Here is a 19,678-nt window from a genome sequence, read left to right as displayed (position 1 = left end):
AACACACAGATTGATATAGACTTTATTATTGACACTGGTGCAAAACTATTGTATATTACTAGTATGTGTTATTCCTCTATGTTCCATTACATCAGAAAAACTGTTATGGTTTAACCAGTGTAAGTAAAATGAAAAATAGAAGTTTTATTAGCATATTTATTAAAGTAGTTTTGCATTAAATCATGTGTATGTAGCCTTTTCTGGATAGAACTGACCAGCGTCCAATGCTCAGCATTGAAACCAACCTCCAACTCAGCAAACCATAGTATCAAACCATAGTTTCACCTCTCTTTTACCCCATCCTTCAATAACAGTCCTAACAGTTATGTAACAACTGGAATAATATAATCTTCTGGTGTTTAGAAATAATAGTTAGGAATAATTTATCCTTAATAATATAATTATTCGTAATGGAATATTCTGGGTTCAGTACAAGTTAAGCTCAATCGATTTTTCTCAAATTAGATTAAAAAAAATGTTGTTGCCAGGATTTACAACTGGAGCAGCTGTGGCTCAGGTGGTAGAGCGGGTCGGCCACTAATTGCAGGGTTGGTGGTTCGATTCCCAGCCCACATGACTCCACATGCCGAAGTGTCCTTGGGCAAGACACTGAACCCCAAGTTGCTCCCAATGGCAGGCTAGCACCTTACATAGCAGCTCTGTTGTGAATGTGTGTGTAAATGGGTGAATGAGTCACAGTGTAAAGCACTTTGAAAACCGCTAAGGTTAAAAAAGCGCTATATAAGTGCAGACCATTTTATCCCATACGGTATCTGGAAGTGAAACGTCCCATATTGAAGCATGAAAAGATGCCCCTGTCCTGTATTGAAGCACTCAAAATGCTCAAGCGTCCCGTATTCACGTGAGATTGAGACACATTAAGAAAAATCTGATTTTAATCTGATTCCAAACCACCTACGAATGTCAAAAATTTGATTTTATTTCTACCTCTGTTAACATAGCCTAGGTTATTTCCATGTTCATTCAACATGACAATACGTAATTGACTTGTTTACATGGAAATACATAACCAAAAACAACAATGACGCAAGTCCAAAACACCATCTGACTTTTGTTAAGAAAGCAATACCATGACAACAGATCACGAGTTGTAGAACTGGTTTTACTATCATACATTTTTGCCGGTATTCCCCAAACTCTTTCAACAGAACTGGTACAACCTGATTCAAAGCCACTAATACTTCTAACATGTTCCTGAAGAAGTTTGTTGTTGTTCTTATACTGCATGCCAACAAACCAACAGAAATTGGCACTTAAAAAAGATTTCCATTGTACCACCATGATGTTTAGGAGTGGGAGTGCCATTGTATTATTTCAAGAACAATGGAGTACCATGTAAATGGGTAGTTGACATGAAATAAAACTGTTTAAGCAGTATCCTTTCATGTGGCATTGGTTAGGGTGGGCAATGACAGTTCTCACATTAATTGAGAGTGTGCATGGGATATTTGTACTTTTAAAAATCGATTGTCACAAAATAGGACCAGAAATAGGTGAAAAAATGGCCGATAAGAGCCACATAGTTTATTCAGGATGCTTTCAGGAACAAGTAGGGGAGAGCAGGAGTGTTGTAACATCATCAGTCTCGCCAATTAGAAATGAACTACAGGCATGAAATAACTATCAAACATGACTTCCATCTTACCAAGTTGACAGTAGAAGTTGTAAGTGTCTGAGTAAAAATATGTAGAATTTACTGGTGTATAAATACAAATTTATTTCACATCTGTTTATACATTGATTTTCAATCATATGACTGTTAAATGGAAACTGGTTTAATCTGAATCAACAGGTCCTCTTGTTTAATTGATCATCTTCATGGAATCAAAATAAATATATCATGGCTGACCTGAGGGTGTAACACTTTCCAATGAAATTCTAACAGACCCACAAAAGCACACAATGGGACACTATTGACGTTCAGTGACAAACACATTTAGCCAGTGCCTTGTGCATTTCTATATTTGCTTCCAAAAATTACATTGAATATTTTTTCTATACATTTACCATTTTGTTAACCATTCAAACATTTTTTAAATGAAAATAAAATAAATACAATTAAATACTGATAATACTATTAATAAAGGTCTGTGCTTTATCATTTAAATGTATGTTATGCAGGATATTCGTGTATTTTTCCATTAATGATTTTAGAGGCTAATAGAAAAAGATTCTTATCTGTTTTTGCCCATTTACTTAAAATCTGAATAAATGTTGCACTGACTGATTCTGTCAGGAGCCTCTTAGATTCAATAATTCTGATGACTGATCTTCATTCATCATCTGTAAGAAAACAAAGATTCACAGAAGAAAGAAAAACAATGTTCATGAAATTTGTAAAATTCACAGACAATTTTTTCCAGAAAACTGAATTTAAGTTGATCTGTTGGGGGAGTATAATCAAAACAAGCAAGTACACCCCCCCCCCATATATATATACCATGATCAATGGAAACATGTACATTCTTAAAACTGAACCACCACCAATGAGATTACTATTTGTAGTTGTATAGTATCTTACCTCATATGGAGTGGTGGTGGCGTAGTGGGCTAAACCACATAACTGGTAATCAGAAGGTTGCTGGTTTGATCCCCACAGTCACCACCATTGTGTCCTTGAGTAAGACACTTAACTCCAGGTTGCTCCGGGGGGATTGTCCCTGTAATAAGTGCACTGTAAGTCGCTTTGGATAAAAGCGTCTGCCAAATGCATAAATGTAACTGTAAATATGTCGCTCTGGTCTGTTTTTTGAAGCCCTGCCCATTTTTAAATTATACACACATGATTAAACACTCATTTTGCATAATAAAGATTTTCATTATCTATGGTATATTTCCTATAGCTATAGTATCTGTTTCTAAACTTGCCTGTTTTAGACTTCCTGTGGCGATAGTAAATCACAACAGCAACTGCAGCAGCAAACATCAGCAGAACACACACAGATATTCCTGCTACAACACCTGAAGATGTACACGCATCTGTAATGATAAAATAGACAGCATTTAGTGTAACTGATCCTGGCAGTCGCTCTGACACAAACAAACACTACGACACAGCAGATCTGAGAGAGTAAATATGAATTCTGTTTAAAGGTTTCTCTATATTAATAATCAGTATAATGGAAGCCCTTGTGTGGGCTTGATGACTTAATTTTACTCACTAATGACATTAACGTGGAATGTCTTCGAGTCATGTTCGCTGATGCTGTGGCGGCGGCGACGTCTGCTGCTGGGCTTGAGTTGGTATTGTCCGGTGTCTGTGGTTCTGGTGTTTGTTATGGTGAGAGATCCAGTCTGATCCAGCTGCAGTCTCCCTCTGAATCTCCCATCGATATTACACATCACATCTGCACAGGGCTTACTGGGATCTCCGCTGATTTCTGCTATGCGAGTGTCATTAAAATACCATGCCATCGAGCCATTTTGAATTTTTTGCACACCAGAATCCAAAGTGATAGAATGTCCCTCCTCTACTGACTTCATCTCCACTCCATCGGTCTCTTCACCAGGCACACCTGAAACACAGTTGGCTCTTTTTGAACAATGAAACCTTTCCAAAGCAACATTTAAACACATGATGTGTTTAAAAAACATATTTTACTTACTTTTACGCATTTATTCAATTACTCACCAAGCACAGTTACTTTGAAGATCTTTTCGCTGCTGCTGCTGACAGTGATGATCTCAACTATATAAAGTCCAGAGTCTGTGATTTTCATGTTCGTGATGGTGAGCGATCCAGTCTGAAGGTCCAGTTTCAGTCGGCCTCTGAACCCCTCAGTGCCATCATTACACTGGACATCTGTACAGGCTTTACCGGGACCTCCATTGATTTTAGCAATGCGAATGTTATTAAAAGACCACACCATCTTATTATCTTGTGTTTTTACAACACCAGTCTGCAGAGTGACCGGATCTCCCTCCATCACTGACACCATCTCATCACCAAACACACCTGCACAAATGACGTTACAGACAGCTCGTTTGTGGGATTGTGGGACAAACTTGAAGGAAAGAAAAGAACTTAGGAAACTACATTGTTACTGGATCTTGAAAACAAAAGTATCGCATGGATGATAGTTGGTGCCAGACAGGCTGGTTTGAGTATTTCTGTAACTGCCGATCTTCTGGGATTTTAACACTGCCAGTGACAAAACGACACAATCCCATTCATTTTCAATTAGAGCAGAGCGACTTCCGGCGACTTGACCTGTAGCAGGCCACAGTGACCGTTGGCGACAGAGGTGGCTGTTGCAAGCGACAAGACAAAGTTGAGAAAATTTCAACTTAATGCAAATGACGAGTGACCTTCGGGAGCAACGACGATTAAAGTGAAGGCAGTGGACCTCACATCACCCATCTCCAGGCAGCGGGTGAGTGATATAGTGGAGACAAGTGCAGGGGAGAGTGAGAAGTAAAACATATCTGTGAGCGATTTCACTGTTCTTTATAATTTGTCTGTAACCACATACATAGATATAGCCTATTACAAATTATCCGTGGAAAACATTGATGGCATTCCAAGTGATTCATACATTGATAAATCTTTCATCATGTTCATGATATGATGCATTGAGAACTGCTGCAGGTTATATAAAACACTCTCACAATTACTAAACGTATTACTAATAACTTATTGGCCTTTTCCACCAGCTTAGTCAACGATTTTGGCAAAATCCACTATCGGTCGACCTCTAATGTAATGATACTTTTTTAGTAGTAAATGCTAAAATTGCTAAAATTAAGAGCAACTAAACTACATATTACAAACTTCATAAAAAAATTACAAACTTCAATAAAAATGTTTCCTTATAATCAAGAGCATGCACGAGAACTCTTCAAACTCTCGGTCTGTAAATAGCAATATTTGTCCACATTTTGCGCTAATAAACACATTTTCATTACATCTTCATCACTCAAATTCAACACTCAGATTTTTTGGCAGTATTGGTTAAGAAATATACAGATTTCATAAAATAAATGATATAATATAGCTAACATCCACCAATAAAATACACCGACCCTTGATATTTTTCTTAATGGCAACATCAGTCGCTGCTCTTGACTCTGGGTAAATATCCTCAGATGTGTGTCCACATTGTTTCACCATTAACAAATTTCCCTTCAAATCCTTGTTTATTTAAAGCAGCCATGATTAAGATATAATAGACTTGATTCATTTGATATAAAGTTTTTTGAGCTGTAAAATGAAAACTAAAAAGTGCCACTTTCATCCTTCAATGTTTTATAGTCAATAGGAAGGGATACTGTAAAATTGTCTTACCATGCACGAGCAAAACCGATACAGTGAGGAAAGTATAAAGGCCATTCATTTTCACCACTGTTCCTGTTACTGTGAGCTTTCTTATCTTGAAATATCCTCCACACTCAAGAATGTGTCTTGACTTCTCTAAAGATAAAAGAGAAGAAAGAGTAGCTAAAGGTAATAAGTATGTAACACGATCTTTGAGTTCTGACTATAATGAGAGACATGTGTTAGAGGTTATTATGACCCAGGTGAAGCGTATTACCTGTCATCGCTGTGGCATGGGGGGCGTGGTCATGTGTCAGTCTGCGGGAGTCTCCCTGACATGTTTTTAAAAGTTAGATATTGCCTAGCATTACTAGGCATACTGTATATTCATTTATGTGTCACACTGATCTAATCATATGTCTACTGTAGCCAAGTCAATAGGGGGCGCTGCTGAGGGTATCTGTAGAGGGTGTGATTTCCCTTTAAATATGTCACTTCCTGTGAGAGGAATGGTTGCAGTACCTGAATTGTTTGGCATGGTCACTGGAAGAACAATCTCTGCTATTTGTTCTAGACGTGAGGTCTAAATGCCCTAATGCTAATAAAGTTTGGCTGGATGAGTGATGGATATTAACTGCTGCTGTACTTTCTGTGGCTTCTGAAGTTAACCAAAAGGCAACTAAGGTATTTATTTTTATTGATGTAATGTTGTAATAGCTAGCATATTCACTCTGATTTATACAAGGTTGGTGTGGAAAGAGTTTTTGTGTGTATTTAGTGTGGCATGTAGAAACTTTGTAATTTCTTTTGGGGTTTATTGTATTTATTCATTTGTGGTGTGCATTTTCTTTTGAAGTGTTATGTTACCTTCCATAGTTAATTCATTGTATTACCATCTCTCATGCTTACATTTGGCCAGCTTTGAGTGAAAGCAGATGGGACCAGGATCCTTGTATTTAATAAAAAGTGATGTTTTGATTTTATGGTAATGTTGCCTTAAGTTTATTCATTTAATTGGATAGCCGAGCAGGGAACCCTCTAGTGACTTGGGATCTCCTACCCAAACAAAATTGGAGTGGCGTAGTCAAGTGCAAGTAAAGAGCGCCTTTATGTGCCTCACCACACTACAAACCAGAAATTTTACAGAATTTGAATTTACAGTATTTGAACAGTCAGTGTTGGGAACACTTGTGTGCTACACTATCAATTAATTTTTCCTCTCCCAGTCTTTGCAGTACTTTCTTTTATCTATTTATACAGGGCCATTTCAAGGCATTGGTGAACTAGGCGGTCACCTAGAGGGGGGGAGGGTTTGGGGTGTGGTTCATGTTCAAATGAGGAGGCACCACAAGTGTGATTATGAAAATGTCAAAGACCTCAGAGGCACAATTTCAAAAGTAAGAGAAAAGAAAGAGAAATATAGAGTTATGCGACTAGTACTTCATGGACCTGTTTGTCAGCTAGCTGTTAAGATGTTAGCTAGCTAACATTTGCAAGCTAATAAGTCAGTCCACGCAATCCATATTTATTTACCTATTATGTTTATCCTAAGCTATGTTCAGACTGGCAGCAAAAATCAGATTTTTTTGCCTATCCAACTCAAATCCTTTTTAGTTCGAACAGGAAAAACAACATGAAATCCGAGTTTTATAAGCTCAGGTTGTGATGGCGAAAGCCCTGGCTGCTCCACCACAGCCGGAGACCAGTTCTCGGCCTCAGCGTAGAGTCCCTCCACAGGAAGCGACGCCTCCTCCTCACGCCTTACACGAGGCCCAGGAAGGCTCCTAAACGCCCCTGAGATGGACGACCCAGGGAGAGAGATGTCCGCTATGGAGCTGGAAAATCCACAGGGATTTACTCGGTGAGACCGTGTCCATTGAACTCCCCCAATCGCCCAGAGCCAGGAAGGGCTGAATAAGTGATGGCAGGAAGGGGTGAGGGTCACATGGTATGCGCCATGGTGCCGTGCCCATCTTGGGACTCGAGTCTGAGGCCAGTGCTGAAGCTGTCTCATATGCATCAACCCAAGTGGCAGGTTGAGGATGATATATGCCCAGGAGCCTCTGAAATTTTTTCAGTGGAACCACTGTGCCCAGTCTGAATGGACTCAGGCAGTTCAGCACTGACTGCACATGCTCGCTTGGGAGGCATGCTGTCATTGAGACTGAGTCTAACTGCCATGCCAAGCAAAGAGATGCTCTGAACTGGGGAGTGCTTGCTCTTTTCCTAGTTGACCCGAAGCTCTAAACGGCTGAGGTGCATGAGCACCAGGTCCCTGTGTGCACAGAGCAACTGTCGAGAGTGTGCTAAGATTAGCCAGTCGTCATGGTAGTTAAGTATGCAAAATCCCACTTCTCTTAATGGGGCAAGAGCTACCTCTGTGACTTTTGTGAAGACACGAGGGGACAGGGACAGACCGAAGGGGGGGCCTTGTACTAATATGCCTGGCTGTCAAAAGCGAACCATCGAAAGGTTCTGTGATGGGTAAATATTGAACGTGAGAGAGTTTATTTTTTAAATGTATTGAAAGACATGAAAGTACGGATCCTTCAGGTCTACTGCCGTGAACTAATCTTGCTGCGACGCATGTCAGAATACGTTTCTGCATCAGCATCTTGAACGGGAGTCTGAGTAAGGCTGTGTACCCGTGGACCACCCCACCATCAAGGGTAGTGAGAGCAGACGAGCGAGGGAGTCGGTTTTGGGCAGTGAAAGGTGCCCTCCACGACTTTGTCAGCTCATCATGCACCTCCGGAAGAAAGGAACCAGGGAGGGGGGGCATGGCTGTGAGTGGCGCCCCAAACCCAGGAACCAATCGTCTAGCTGCGAAGGCTGATTGGAGGACGGAGGGTTCCGATCCAGCCCGACACTCGCGGCAGCCCGGGTAAGCATAGTGGACTGCTCGACGTCAGCCTCTGTCTGGGCCGGCAGAGTCAGCCCAGTCGAGTCCTCAGTGTAGGAGTCTGCCAAGACGATCTCCGATTCAGCTGTGAAACTCTCATCCAGCTCGGGGGCTGTGTCTGAAATATCTGTATGAACAGACGCATGTTTACCTCCTTTTATTCTGTTAGGCCAATACTCATTGGCCTTTTCTCAAAAATAAGATGTAACTGATGCTCATAAGAGAGACCCCCAGTGTCACTACATCGACACAACGTCGAGTGAGTGACAGAAGGGGAACCAGTGATTAACACAGTCAGATGTACAATTTAAACTGCAAAATACACCATTCACAAAATAATTTTAATGACTATCTGTTTTACAGGATAAAAATAATAATGTTTTCTTACAAAGGGCTTGCAGAATATCTAACTAAAATAAGAGAGAACAGGGAGTGCTGTTACCAAACTGTGAAGGTGGTAGCGTCCTGTTGGGGGAGGATTCACACACAACACCACATTACTCTCACACTTTTGTTTCACACGTTTGTTTCAAATCAGTCTACGTTTTTTCAGACATTTCAATGATACCATCTAGGACTGCACGAAGAACTGTTAAAGAAAATGTTTCACATGCTTAATTTATTCTCTCTGTGTTTGTGGCATCTGGTTGGTAAGATTTTTCACATCAGTTATTTCAGTTTTAGTACAGAGTAAGGGGTCAGATTATGTACGATTGCCTAATAAACCTTATAAAGCTGTCAGAGGATGTGATATTTCAAGATCAAGATAGTATTACAGTGAGATATTTACTTTGTATCTGGTTTGGATGTAGTATGTGCTCTATGTAAGGTTGATTAGAGACAGATTCATTCAAACTGCTAAAAAAAATGAAGAGATATTTCAGATATTCATATTAAGAGATCAGCAGATAGCAACCTTCCGTTTTTACTGTTTGTGATATTGCTACTGTTCAAATGTTTAGTTTAGGCTTCAGAATTCCAATATTAATTTATTTAGGAGACTGTTTGTTCTCTAGGTCTGTTTGATGCTGAGACAGTATCAGTAATGGATGGAGAATCTGTCACTCTATACACTGGTGCTACTGAAATATGGACAGATGATGATTTAATGTGGACGTTTGCAGCTCAAATGAATTTCATAGCTAGAATCTCTAAAGAGGATCACGTCTTCTTAATATCTGATGGTGTTGATAAGAGATTCAAAGGCAGACTGCAACTGGAGAATCAGACTGGATCTCTCACCATCACAAACACCAGAATCACTGACACTGGACTTTATCATCTAAAAATTATTGGGAAGAAGTCATCTACAAAAACATTCAATGTCACAATCTATGGTGAGTAGAGAATTACTATGTAAGTAATTAGTATGTTCCACCTCATATTGTTATTTTTGTTATAGTTTTTCTCTCATTTTGAATTTCATTTATTTATATTAATTTTTTATGTTTTCCAGCTTGTCTGCCCATTCCTGTGATCACCAGTAACTCTTCTCAATGTTCTTCAAGCTCTAAATGTGTGTTGGTGTGTTCAGTGGTGAATGTGACACAGGCGACTCTCTCCTGGTACAAAGGAAACAGTTTATTGTCCTCCATCAGTGTGTCTGATCTCAACAGCAGTCTCTCTCTACATCTGGAGGTGGAATATCAGGAGAACAACATCTACAGCTGTGTGATCAACAATCCCATCAGAAACCAGACTAAACAGCTCAACATTACTGAAGTCTGTCAGTCGTGTTCAGGTATGTCAACGCTAATATTAGTGTTTATTTACTGAGCTGATCTCTGTTGGTTGGGGGGGTATGCCTTTTGCTCCTGGTGGACCTTATCTTTATTAATCCAATGAAATGGAGTTTCATTTAACAAGGTTCGGGAGGAGCAAGTTATTTAATCCGACCAATCACACTGCCAGATTAAGAGTATATATACAGCCGCTTACCTCTATGCGGAATCGCGTCTCTCGGCCAGCTGCCAAGAAGAAGGATTTGAAGCGCCCTGGAGACGGGTGACCCAAGGACCAGGAGATCCACTATTTTCGGACCTGGTGAACAGACCACTCCATCCCCCAGTGGAGGGCCCGTAGGAGAATCTTTTGTTCCTTACTCATTTAATTTCGACGCACGCTCAAGAAGCTGTGGTACCCAAGGAACAGTTTCCTCAGTCCCTGGGTCACATGACCGGTGTGTACGGCCATTACTCCGACCACCGTGTTCTATCTCTCTTGGGCAGATCCAGCACCCTGGTGGGCATAAACATACTCAAACCCGGATGGTTTCGATGGACGGAAGGGAAGTGGGCATTCACATTCTCAACTTCCTCGATGAGGAAGATGAACAATTTAAACTGCAAAATACACCATTCACAAAATAATTTTAATGACTATCTGGTTTACAGGATAAAAATAATAATGTTATCTTACAAAGGGCTTGCAGAATATATAACTAAAATAAGAGAGAACAGGGAGTGCTGTTATCAAACTGTGAAGGTGGTAGCGTCCTGCTCACGCACCTCAGCCGGCTAGGGCTTCGGGTCAACTGAGAAAAGAGCAAGCTCCTCCCGGTTCAGAGGAGCAGGTCACCCTAGTGGCTCCCTACTGGTCCAACCAGACTTGTGTCTCGGACCTCATGCTTCTCGCATCAGCCCCTCCCTGGCAAATTCCCCTCAGGAATGACCTTCTTTCTCCGAGCACCATTTGGCACCCGCGACCAGACCTCTGGAACCTCCATGTCTGGCCCCTGAACGGGACGTGAAAGACCTCAGTAGCCTACCACCTGCTGTGGTAGACACCATCACTCAGGCTAGGGCCCCTCTAAGAGACGCCTGTATGCCTTGATGTGGCATCTGTTTGCTAAGTGGTGTTCTTCCCAATACAAAGACCCCTAGATATGTGGAGTCGGCTCAGTGCTTTCCTTTCTGCAGGAGAGGTTGCAGGAGAGAAGGTGTATGTAGCTGCCATAGCTGCACACCATGACACACTGGATGGCAAGTCTTTAGGGAAGCACGATCTGATTATCGGGATCCTGAGAGGCGCTAGGTGGTTGAATCCCTCCAGACCACGCCTCGTTCCCTCATGTAGTCCTGCAAGGCTTAGGAGGGGCTCCCTTTGAGCCCTTAGATTCTGTAGAGTTTAAGGCACTCTCCTTGAAGACTGACCTCCTGACAGTGCTCACCTCCATCAAGAGGGTTGGGGACCATTCATTACACCATTCATTCAAATATGGTATCTCATCCAATCATTTTCCAGCATTTGCTTTTTACGCTGCAGCTGTCTTTCATCCCATGTTTTTTTAGTTGCTTTCAGGTTAGCTTAAAATTCTGAAGACATGGTTTATCATTCAGTTTTTTGGGAGATTAAAATTTAATTATGCCTCATTTCATATTGGGATAAGTTCCTCTCCCCTGCCGTCTTCAACTTCCGGCAGGATCTGATGGTTCGAGCGAGGATCTTATTGCTGAACCAATGGACGGAGCTTATGCCAGAGGAAAACCTTCTATCCCTTTACCCATGAATATTCTCTATTATGTAGTCTTTCTGGTAGTAATGCAAGCGTAATGGTTGTTCTGTCAGGAAGACTTGTAGTAGCATTAGACCATTCATTCAATTCAGGCGTCTCACACAATTGAATGCATCTTCTGCTTTATAAGCTGCAGCTGTCTTTCATCTCTCGTTATGCTTGAGAATGTGAGAACCTGAAAATGAGTAAATTATTGTCTGTTTTTCCATTCCAGATTTATCTCCAAGGTCACTGATCTATGCTGCTGCCGCCGTTGCTGCTGCCGCTGCTGGATCTCTGTTGACTGTGGCTGCAGTAGGGGTGTTCTACATCTACAGGAAACACAGAAAAACACCAGAAGAGGGCAAGTATTAGCTACAGCACATACATTTGCAAGAAATAAATAATTAATGCATTTGTTTGTTTGTTTTGTGAAGAAACAGCTTTATAAATGACTAATAGTCGATGACAGATGTGTTTGTTATTGTTCAAACAGGTCAAAATGGTGAAGAGATCAAATATGCTGATCCAAAACTGTACAAAGGAAATGCACAGAAAATGGTAAGATAATATATGACTGTGTCGTGTGTTTCTGTATCATTTTCAGCAGTGTTTACCATGTTAATTAATTACAGGGATGTAATAACTATTGGTTATGTTTTACGTTAATGGGAGAAATCTTTTAAAAAGATTTCTGATTATTATTTTAAAGTAAACATTTGCAATAATAAGGAGCTTTAATAATTAGATTTAGGGTTATAATAATTCAGAGTTGAGAAAAAACATGGTCTGTTCTAATACTTGATTCTGATTGGCTGGAATGCCAGTTCAAACTGTTGAATGCACAGGTAGTTCGGTCAGTTTTAATCACCGTTCGATATTAATGCATTGTTTGTAACCATAGAAATATAACATTACAGAGCAAGCAGAGTGAAGAATTGACAAGTTTTGGCAAAATATAGACTTATATAAAAAAATTATTCAGATGACTTATGCATTGCCATCTTTCTAAAGTTATTTTTTAATTTAAATTTTTTTTGGGGGGGGGGGCCCTCCCCTTTTCTCCCCTTTTCTCCCCAATTTGGAACGCCCAATTCCCAATGCGCTCAAAGTCCTCATGGTGGCGTAGTGACTCGCCTCAATCCGGGCGGCGGAGGTCGAATCTCAGTTGCCTCCACGTCTGAGACCATCAACCCGCGCATCATATCATGTGACTTGTTGAGCGCGGTAACGTGGAGACCTAGCACATGTGGAGCCTTCACGCTCTACTCCCTGCTGCATCCATGCACAACTCACCACATGCCCCAAAGAGAGCGAGAACCACATTATAGTGACCACGAGGAGGGTACCCCATGTGACTCTACTCTTCCTAGCAACTGGGCCAATTAGTTGCTTAGGAAGCCTGACTGGAGTCACTCAGCACGCCCTGGATTCAAACTCACGACTCCAGGTGTGATCCAGGTGTCTTTACTTGCTGAGCTACCCAGGCCCCTAATGAAGTTTTATTTTTTAACTAATATTTCCATCACCAAGTTAGAAAGTTAAAATGTTTGGTTATTTATTTCAATTCTTGGACTAACCTGGCAGATATTAAATGAAAGTAATGACAAAAGAAAATAAACTTTTCTTTTGAAGAGAGCAGCGAAAATGCGTTTTGATAAACTTATCATATTATTATTTTAAACAAAATTAAGTGAATGTACACACTGTATTTAACACTTCAAACAGCAAGCACGTCATGGCACAGGGTGTTTGCTAATAAAGACCCAGTTACACAGGAAACGTACTAGACCACAGTGTGATGAAGAAAGCTTTCCACATGAAACCCGAAGCAGAAAGAGTTACAAAGAAAAACAACAACAATATCAAGTCAAGTTGTTCTAGTTAACTTCACTCCACTTCCCTATTTTTAAAACTCAGAAAGCATTTTAATATCTATGGTTTTACTATGGTTGCGGATCAAACGACTTTCTAACTTAATGTAAATCATGCAATCTGCACTGACATTATTTAATAACTTATTTAATACAAGCTCATTTTATAGTCGTACAGATGTACATATCTGTATATAAATTGCAATGAAATTATTAATTATCTCATTTTAATTAATAATTTATTATAGTAAATTAATAGCCCAGGTTATAGTTAATATTACAGATGGACAGAACTTACAATGTGTACGACTGATGATATTTGATTTGATCAAAGATCTGCAGAGGTAGGACGCAAACGCAGAGGTAAAAAACTAAATAATTTATTTATACAAAATAAACAAACAAAAACTACCCTGTAGGGGAAAGACACAGTGCTGGGGCAACAAACTAGATGACGTGCTGGGGCAGGTGAACCGTGTCCAGGACCAACTGGAACCGACAGAATGGAAAGTAAACTGGACCATGAACATGAAACAAGCACAAGACGAACTGGCACTGGACAGCACACACGAGGAGACTAATATAGAGAAGGAAATCAAACAGGTTAATGGGCAGGGCAGGTGTAATGCAAGGGGTATGATGCAAGACTGAGAGACCCACGGCAATACAGAAACAAAACAAAGCCACGTGCTCTCACAAGGCAAATACACCAGAATGGCATGAGCGCACCTCGCCAAGACAATAAGGGAATATATGCTCATGCCAACCAACAGACAAGACGAGAGAATGTGTAGCAACATCAAACAAAGCATTGCCATGCATTCCCACACTAGAAAAAGCCTGAGCGTACATCACGAGGCAAATGTGACCTTACCCGAATTGACCAAACCTTCAGCACAACGAAGACAACGTATGACCCTGGTGCACAGTACATTGCGAGTGCAAAGCAAAGCGTGCAGGTGGTAGCGAGAAACATACATAAATGACTGACATGAGTGCATGCCGCCAAGATGATATAAGCGCAATGCACTCATGCTAATAACAGACAGAACATGGAGCATGAGTGTCCGAATCACAAAACCAACTGAAACCGAACCAGACAGGGAAGTCGAGGAGCTCACAGCAGGGAAATAACAACCGAAGCCATGTGCTCATACATAGACAAAATGAAGCACAAGACATACACAGAAACATTATGTAATATCTCTGCCACACAGAAAGCCAGACTGACAGAGTGACAGGATCATGACATTGGGCGTGGGTCAGAATCCTGGGCTTGGGCGGCCATTGGGCAGTGGTCAGATAACTGGGTGGCGGCTGCTGGACAGGGGTCAAGGAACTGGATGGCAGCCACTGGACAGGGGTCAGATGACTGGGTGGCAGCCGCTGGACAGGGGTCAGATTGGACTTGGGTGGCTGGGAGCAGAAGCTTCCTCCTCCTACTGCCTTCTGCCTGAGAAGGAACAGGGCATGGGTTGAGAGGGGTTTGATAGATCTGTGCCTATCTTACCCTATCTGATTGTGCTATCTTGCTTTCTTACAGAGAGTGGAGGACGAGGTGGTGTATGCAGAAGTCACCATGAAACGTTGCTCAAACTCTGTCTCTTTGTTTTCTCATTAATGACGTCTCTGTCATTATGGTTTTGATCAGCAGTGTTACATTTGCTTTTGAGTTTATTATGATCCTGAATGTTAATATATGATTCATTTTAATAAAAGCTCAGTAACTGTTCAGAATAGAGGGAGAGATCATCTTGAACTCTGCTTGTGAGAACAAGACCCAGCTAAGCAATCAGCAATACTAGGAAACTTCTTTGGATTCACAGTGTGTCGAACTATTCTGTTTCCACTTGTCTCTTTCAAAGCCTGGGAGAGTTTTGTGGAAGAGTTTTGGATTTACATAACAAATCCACACATTTAATTCAGCATATTTAGTAGAAACCGGAGACAACCCTGAGAGGTCTGAGGTTTGAGACTGTGTTTTCAAAGATTCATTATTGAAATTGTCTGCTGGTTTAAGGAAACATGAAATATATCAAATGCTGAATATTCTAAATTAAAACAAGATGTTTCTGTAAAACATATTTGTTTCTTTTTACAACAGTGCACTGTATTTTAAATCAGACCCACAGCAGAAAGAAAGAAATGTGCAGTGAGACCTCAGCAGCTCAGTTTTGGAGTCAAATTGAAACTTGCTGTGGTCTGATTTCTCTAGAATAAGGCTTGACTGTTAGATAGGCAAACGGTATGTGCTTCAGAGAGTATTATTTGATAGCTGTTTGGTGTATGTGTGGTTGGTTTGTGTCATTAGTTTGTATTGTAGATAAAGGGCTTCTTTTCCTCTTCTGCTAATTTGAACCTCACAGTCTGCCTTCTAAACCCCACAAAACAGCTTTGCAACGAAACAAATCTAATTAATCAACCATTATGTTTTAAAAGCAAGAGTTTTTTTTACTATTCATGGTATCAAACCTACTTACTGCACCATCATTTTGTAAAAGAACATATCCTGTTTCTTCTTATCAATGTCATCTCCGCATCTGAGACAGTCAATCTGTGCATCTTATCACGTGGCTTGTTGAGCACGTTACCATGGAGACGTAGCACGTGTGGAGACTTCACGTTATTCTCCATGGCATCCACGCACAACTCGACACACGCCCCACCGAGAGGGACCACGAGGAGGTAACCCAACATGACTCTACCCTCCCTAGCAACCGGGCCAATTGGTTGCTTAGAAAGCCTGACTGAAGTCACTCAGCACACCTTCTTTAGTTGTCATCAGTTCTGGGCACTAACTAACGTCACTACATTTTTTCAGCCACTACAATAACAGTGGCGCCAACATTTTGCCTATATTTTAAGTTTTGTTAAAGCACTACGTAAAAACTTTTTGGTTACAAATGAACAAATTGCCATTATTGATTGAGTACATACAATACATTTTTTTTTTTAAATCAGTGTTCAAAAATGTCCTAACCTTATCCTGATTCACTACAGTAAGCTGTCGGGTCAGATTTGGCTTGAAATCATTGTGCTTATGTCACCCCTCCTTGCGTCATGGCATCATATCCATAAACACAGGAAAGAAGTACCGGCTGTCACATGTTCCGGCTAGAGAAACTACGCTGTTCAGTTCAGTCAGTCACTTTGTAGCAGTCTCAAAGTTTATCTGTTATCCATTTGGCCAAGTTTTTTTAACTGCTATAATGCTTGGATACGTCTTCTGGTAGGGTTGTTAAAGCTTAAATTGCTTGTCATGCTTTTATGAATCGAACATTACTTGTATGTTAACCTCTCTCGATGTATCTACATTGTTCCGTGAAGTTACTGTGACATGTTTACTATGTATGACTTCTGAAATTGACTTCTTTTCATTTTATATTGCCTATTTAAGCAAATGTATATGTTTAATGCTAATGCTACCCATGGGCCTGACATCACTTTGCTTAAATGAGTTCACATTTACTATATAGTTTGGTCAAAAAAAATGGTAAATAAGCAAGTAAAGATGCTGACTACCACCCCTAGTGTCGAATCCAAGGCATGCTGAGTGAATCCAGCCAGGCCTCCTAAGCAACCAAATTGCTAGGGAGGGTAGAGTCACATGGGGTAACCTCCTCATGGCTGCTATAATGTGGTTCTCGCTCTCGTGGGGCGCGGGGTGAGTTGTGGGTGGATGCCGTGGAGAATAGCGTGAGCCTCCACACTTGCTATGTCTCTGCGGTAAAGTGCACATCAAGCCACGTGATAAGATGCACAGATTGACGGTCTCAGACGCGGAGGCAACTGAGATTCGTCCTCTACCACCCGAAATGAGTCCCTACGCCACAAAAGAGGACTTAGAGCACATTGAGAATTGGGATTTCCAGATTGGGGGAAAAAAGAGAAGAAAACAAATGGTTAATAATGTTGACAAATACTGTAATCATAATTTGTCAACATTATTAACAATTTTGGACAGTATACTATATAGTAAATGTGAAGTCATTTATGCAGGACTCATGAGCTTCAACAGGTTTTAATAAAGTATATTTTATCCCCATCACTATTGAATCCTTGTTTTATGTTTTTACTTTATGGTGTAATTGTGTGCATTGCATAGACATACTATTGTAGTATTACGGAGGCTGTACAATATAATATAAAAATAACAAAGTCTTTCATTGACTTCATTGAACTCATATCAGCCATGTCACGAGTTAGTTTCAACTCTTTAGTAGAAACCAGAGACAACTCTGAGAGCTCTGAGGTATGAGACTGTGTTATCAAAATTGTCTGTTGGTTTAAGGACACATGAAAATTAAAATGTCAAAACTAATTTAGACATTGACTGACACCCAAGTATTCAATGATATAAAAGAAGCACATACTAAGGGCACACACTATTACACTACAGCGGCATCTAGTGTCCAAAGCAAGAAATCACCACTGATCTATCTCTTCTCATTTCAAACAAAACTGTTGAACAATGAGTGTTCATTTTGTGACTGGCTCAGAAAAGGTGAAAAATAAATACAAAATTTCACAGACAGGTGTCAAAAGAAACCTCACCTTGATGAGGGAGCTCAACGGTGTCATGGACTCTGAACAGGTGAGAAATGGCGATGATGAGGTAACAATGTTACATATGACACTGAAGCTTCACAGCGTGTATTGAGTACACAGCGCAATTTCCAAAGGAGCCCCATATCTGAGCAGGTATTGTTTTTAGAGAGTCACATGATCAACAAAAATGATGCCTCTTTCTGTCCAGTCACAGGTACACTTCACTTTCTGTCTGAATGTTCGAATCCAGTCCTCTATTGGTTTATGGAAATTTAAGTCCATTTACAAACTTCTTTTATATTAAATTATCATATATCCTTTCATACAAATAGTATATCATTGTGCATAATGGATTCAAACTTCAGGCCTTCATCCAATGGAGGTGTGCTGGGTATAAGGCTGTCTTTAATGTGACCAACCACCAGATGACACTGTTTTCAACACTCCCAAGGCTTTGAATCTTTACCTGAAACTATTAAGAGAAAAGTTTTAGAAATGCATGAGGCTTAATTTCCCATCCCTATGATGAGGATATCTGGGGCCTTCACTGTGTCCAACAGCTCTAGAACTGCCACCTGAGGAAGACAAATCATTTGTATGATGGCAAATCAATGCCAATAACCTGAGCACATTATTGTCGCTTGCATGCACAGTAAAGCGATGTGAGGAAACAGGAAGAACTCATGCATGATTAAACCCTCATGCGCATTCTTGACACTCGCGCGCAGAAGTACATTGCCGTGCGAAGAAACGGGAAGCACAAAATCTCCTGCGCATGCAATACAAGGTCTTGCGTGCGAATAAACCTCTGCTGCTCAAGCATGATCATTCTTCTAAATTTGCTTGTGTGAACACCTTTTAATTTTGTGCAACCTAAAATACCATTGGTTATTCCCTTTTCTTGGAAGTCAGTTTTGATTGGCTCCCTTTTATTAGGAAGAACCATTACAAACTCACCTGTTTATCGTGAGAGACATGACATCATCAAGGAACTCTTAAAGTACCTGAAGGAATTTGTTGTAGTTAGCAGGTGCTATTGGGGAAAACACTCAGTAAAATGCATCATTAGTCTACCCCAACCCTCTTAGGTATTTAGAGAAATATGTGTGTATTATTGAGAGGGTAATGTGAATGTTTAGTGTTTAAAAGATCAATGTAGTAAAATATTGTTGCAGAGACAGAATGCTTAACGTTTTAAAATTTTAACAACACTAAAAGTTTATTTGTCTAAAGCAATGTTTTACGAGTACAAAATAACCTAAATCTGATATGTGTTTTATTTTTCATCCTCCTACTTATCACTTATTACAAATGAAGGGACGTGAGTAGCTCAGAGAAGGGGAAGTAGTGTTATAGTTAAACATTGCCCACTTGTGGTGACAGGAGGCATGTTCTGTCATTATGGAAAGTGTAATGTGAGCCTCATATAATTGCCTCCTATCAGATGTGTGTATCTGTGTGTATACTGCTCCAGTCAGTCAGTTTAAAGGGAGTGATGTGTATGATGTGTATGACTTTCTTTCCATTGCGGAACACAAATGAAGATTTTTAGAAGAATATCTCAGCTCTGTAGATCCTCATATTGC

At 40.4% G+C, this 19,678-nt stretch overlaps 2 protein-coding genes across 2 annotated transcripts; one reads left to right on the top strand and one right to left on the bottom strand.

The window, feature by feature from the left end:
* Window positions 1–1,508: 1,508 nt before the first annotated feature.
* LOC127639401 (uncharacterized) lies at window positions 1,509–5,524 on the bottom strand. The gene is made up of 6 exons (XM_052121390.1): window positions 5,306–5,524; window positions 3,653–3,976; window positions 3,183–3,536; window positions 2,890–3,000; window positions 2,543–2,681; window positions 1,509–2,304 (listed from the first exon to the last, which is right to left on the bottom strand). The coding sequence occupies exons 1-5, from the start codon at window positions 5,352–5,354 to the stop codon at window positions 2,572–2,574; spliced, it is 948 nt and encodes a 315-aa protein (XP_051977350.1). The 5' UTR covers window positions 5,355–5,524; the 3' UTR covers window positions 1,509–2,304; window positions 2,543–2,571.
* A 266-nt stretch (window positions 5,525–5,790) lies between these two features.
* LOC127639404 (SLAM family member 5-like) lies at window positions 5,791–16,717 on the top strand. The gene is made up of 6 exons (XM_052121392.1): window positions 5,791–5,959; window positions 9,194–9,514; window positions 9,634–9,918; window positions 11,906–12,034; window positions 12,167–12,231; window positions 15,088–16,717. Exons 2-6 carry the CDS (start codon window positions 9,223–9,225, stop codon window positions 15,163–15,165), a joined length of 849 nt encoding a protein of 282 aa, XP_051977352.1. The 5' UTR covers window positions 5,791–5,959; window positions 9,194–9,222; the 3' UTR covers window positions 15,166–16,717.
* Window positions 16,718–19,678: the final 2,961 nt, after the last annotated feature.

This window comes from Xyrauchen texanus, chromosome 48 (assembly GCF_025860055.1).
Source record: "Xyrauchen texanus isolate HMW12.3.18 chromosome 48, RBS_HiC_50CHRs, whole genome shotgun sequence".
NCBI lineage: Eukaryota > Metazoa > Chordata > Actinopteri > Cypriniformes > Catostomidae > Xyrauchen > Xyrauchen texanus.
The sequence above is the reverse complement of the archived record's forward strand: the minus strand, read 5'-3'. Positions and strand labels throughout refer to the sequence as shown.

Bases quoted from the DNA above. Each gene is read 5' to 3' on its own strand.
- LOC127639401 (XM_052121390.1), bottom strand. From the start codon at position 5,354: ATGAATGGCCTTTATACTTTCCTCACTGTATCGGTTTTGCTCGTGCAT. The intron at 3,001-3,182 runs GTGAGTAAAATT...TTATCATTACAG, and splicing joins ATTCCACGTTAATGTCATTA to ATGCGTGTACATCTTCAGGT. The intron at 2,682-2,889 runs GCAAGTTTAGAA...CACTTATTACAG, and splicing joins CCACAGGAAGTCTAAAACAG to GGACAATCCCCCCGGAGCAA.
- LOC127639404 (XM_052121392.1), top strand. From the start codon at position 9,223: ATGGATGGAGAATCTGTCACTCTATACACTGGTGCTACTGAAATATGG. The intron at 9,515-9,633 runs GTGAGTAGAGAA...TATGTTTTCCAG, and splicing joins ATTCAATGTCACAATCTATG to CTTGTCTGCCCATTCCTGTG. The intron at 9,919-11,905 runs GTATGTCAACGC...TTTCCATTCCAG, and splicing joins AGTCTGTCAGTCGTGTTCAG to ATTTATCTCCAAGGTCACTG.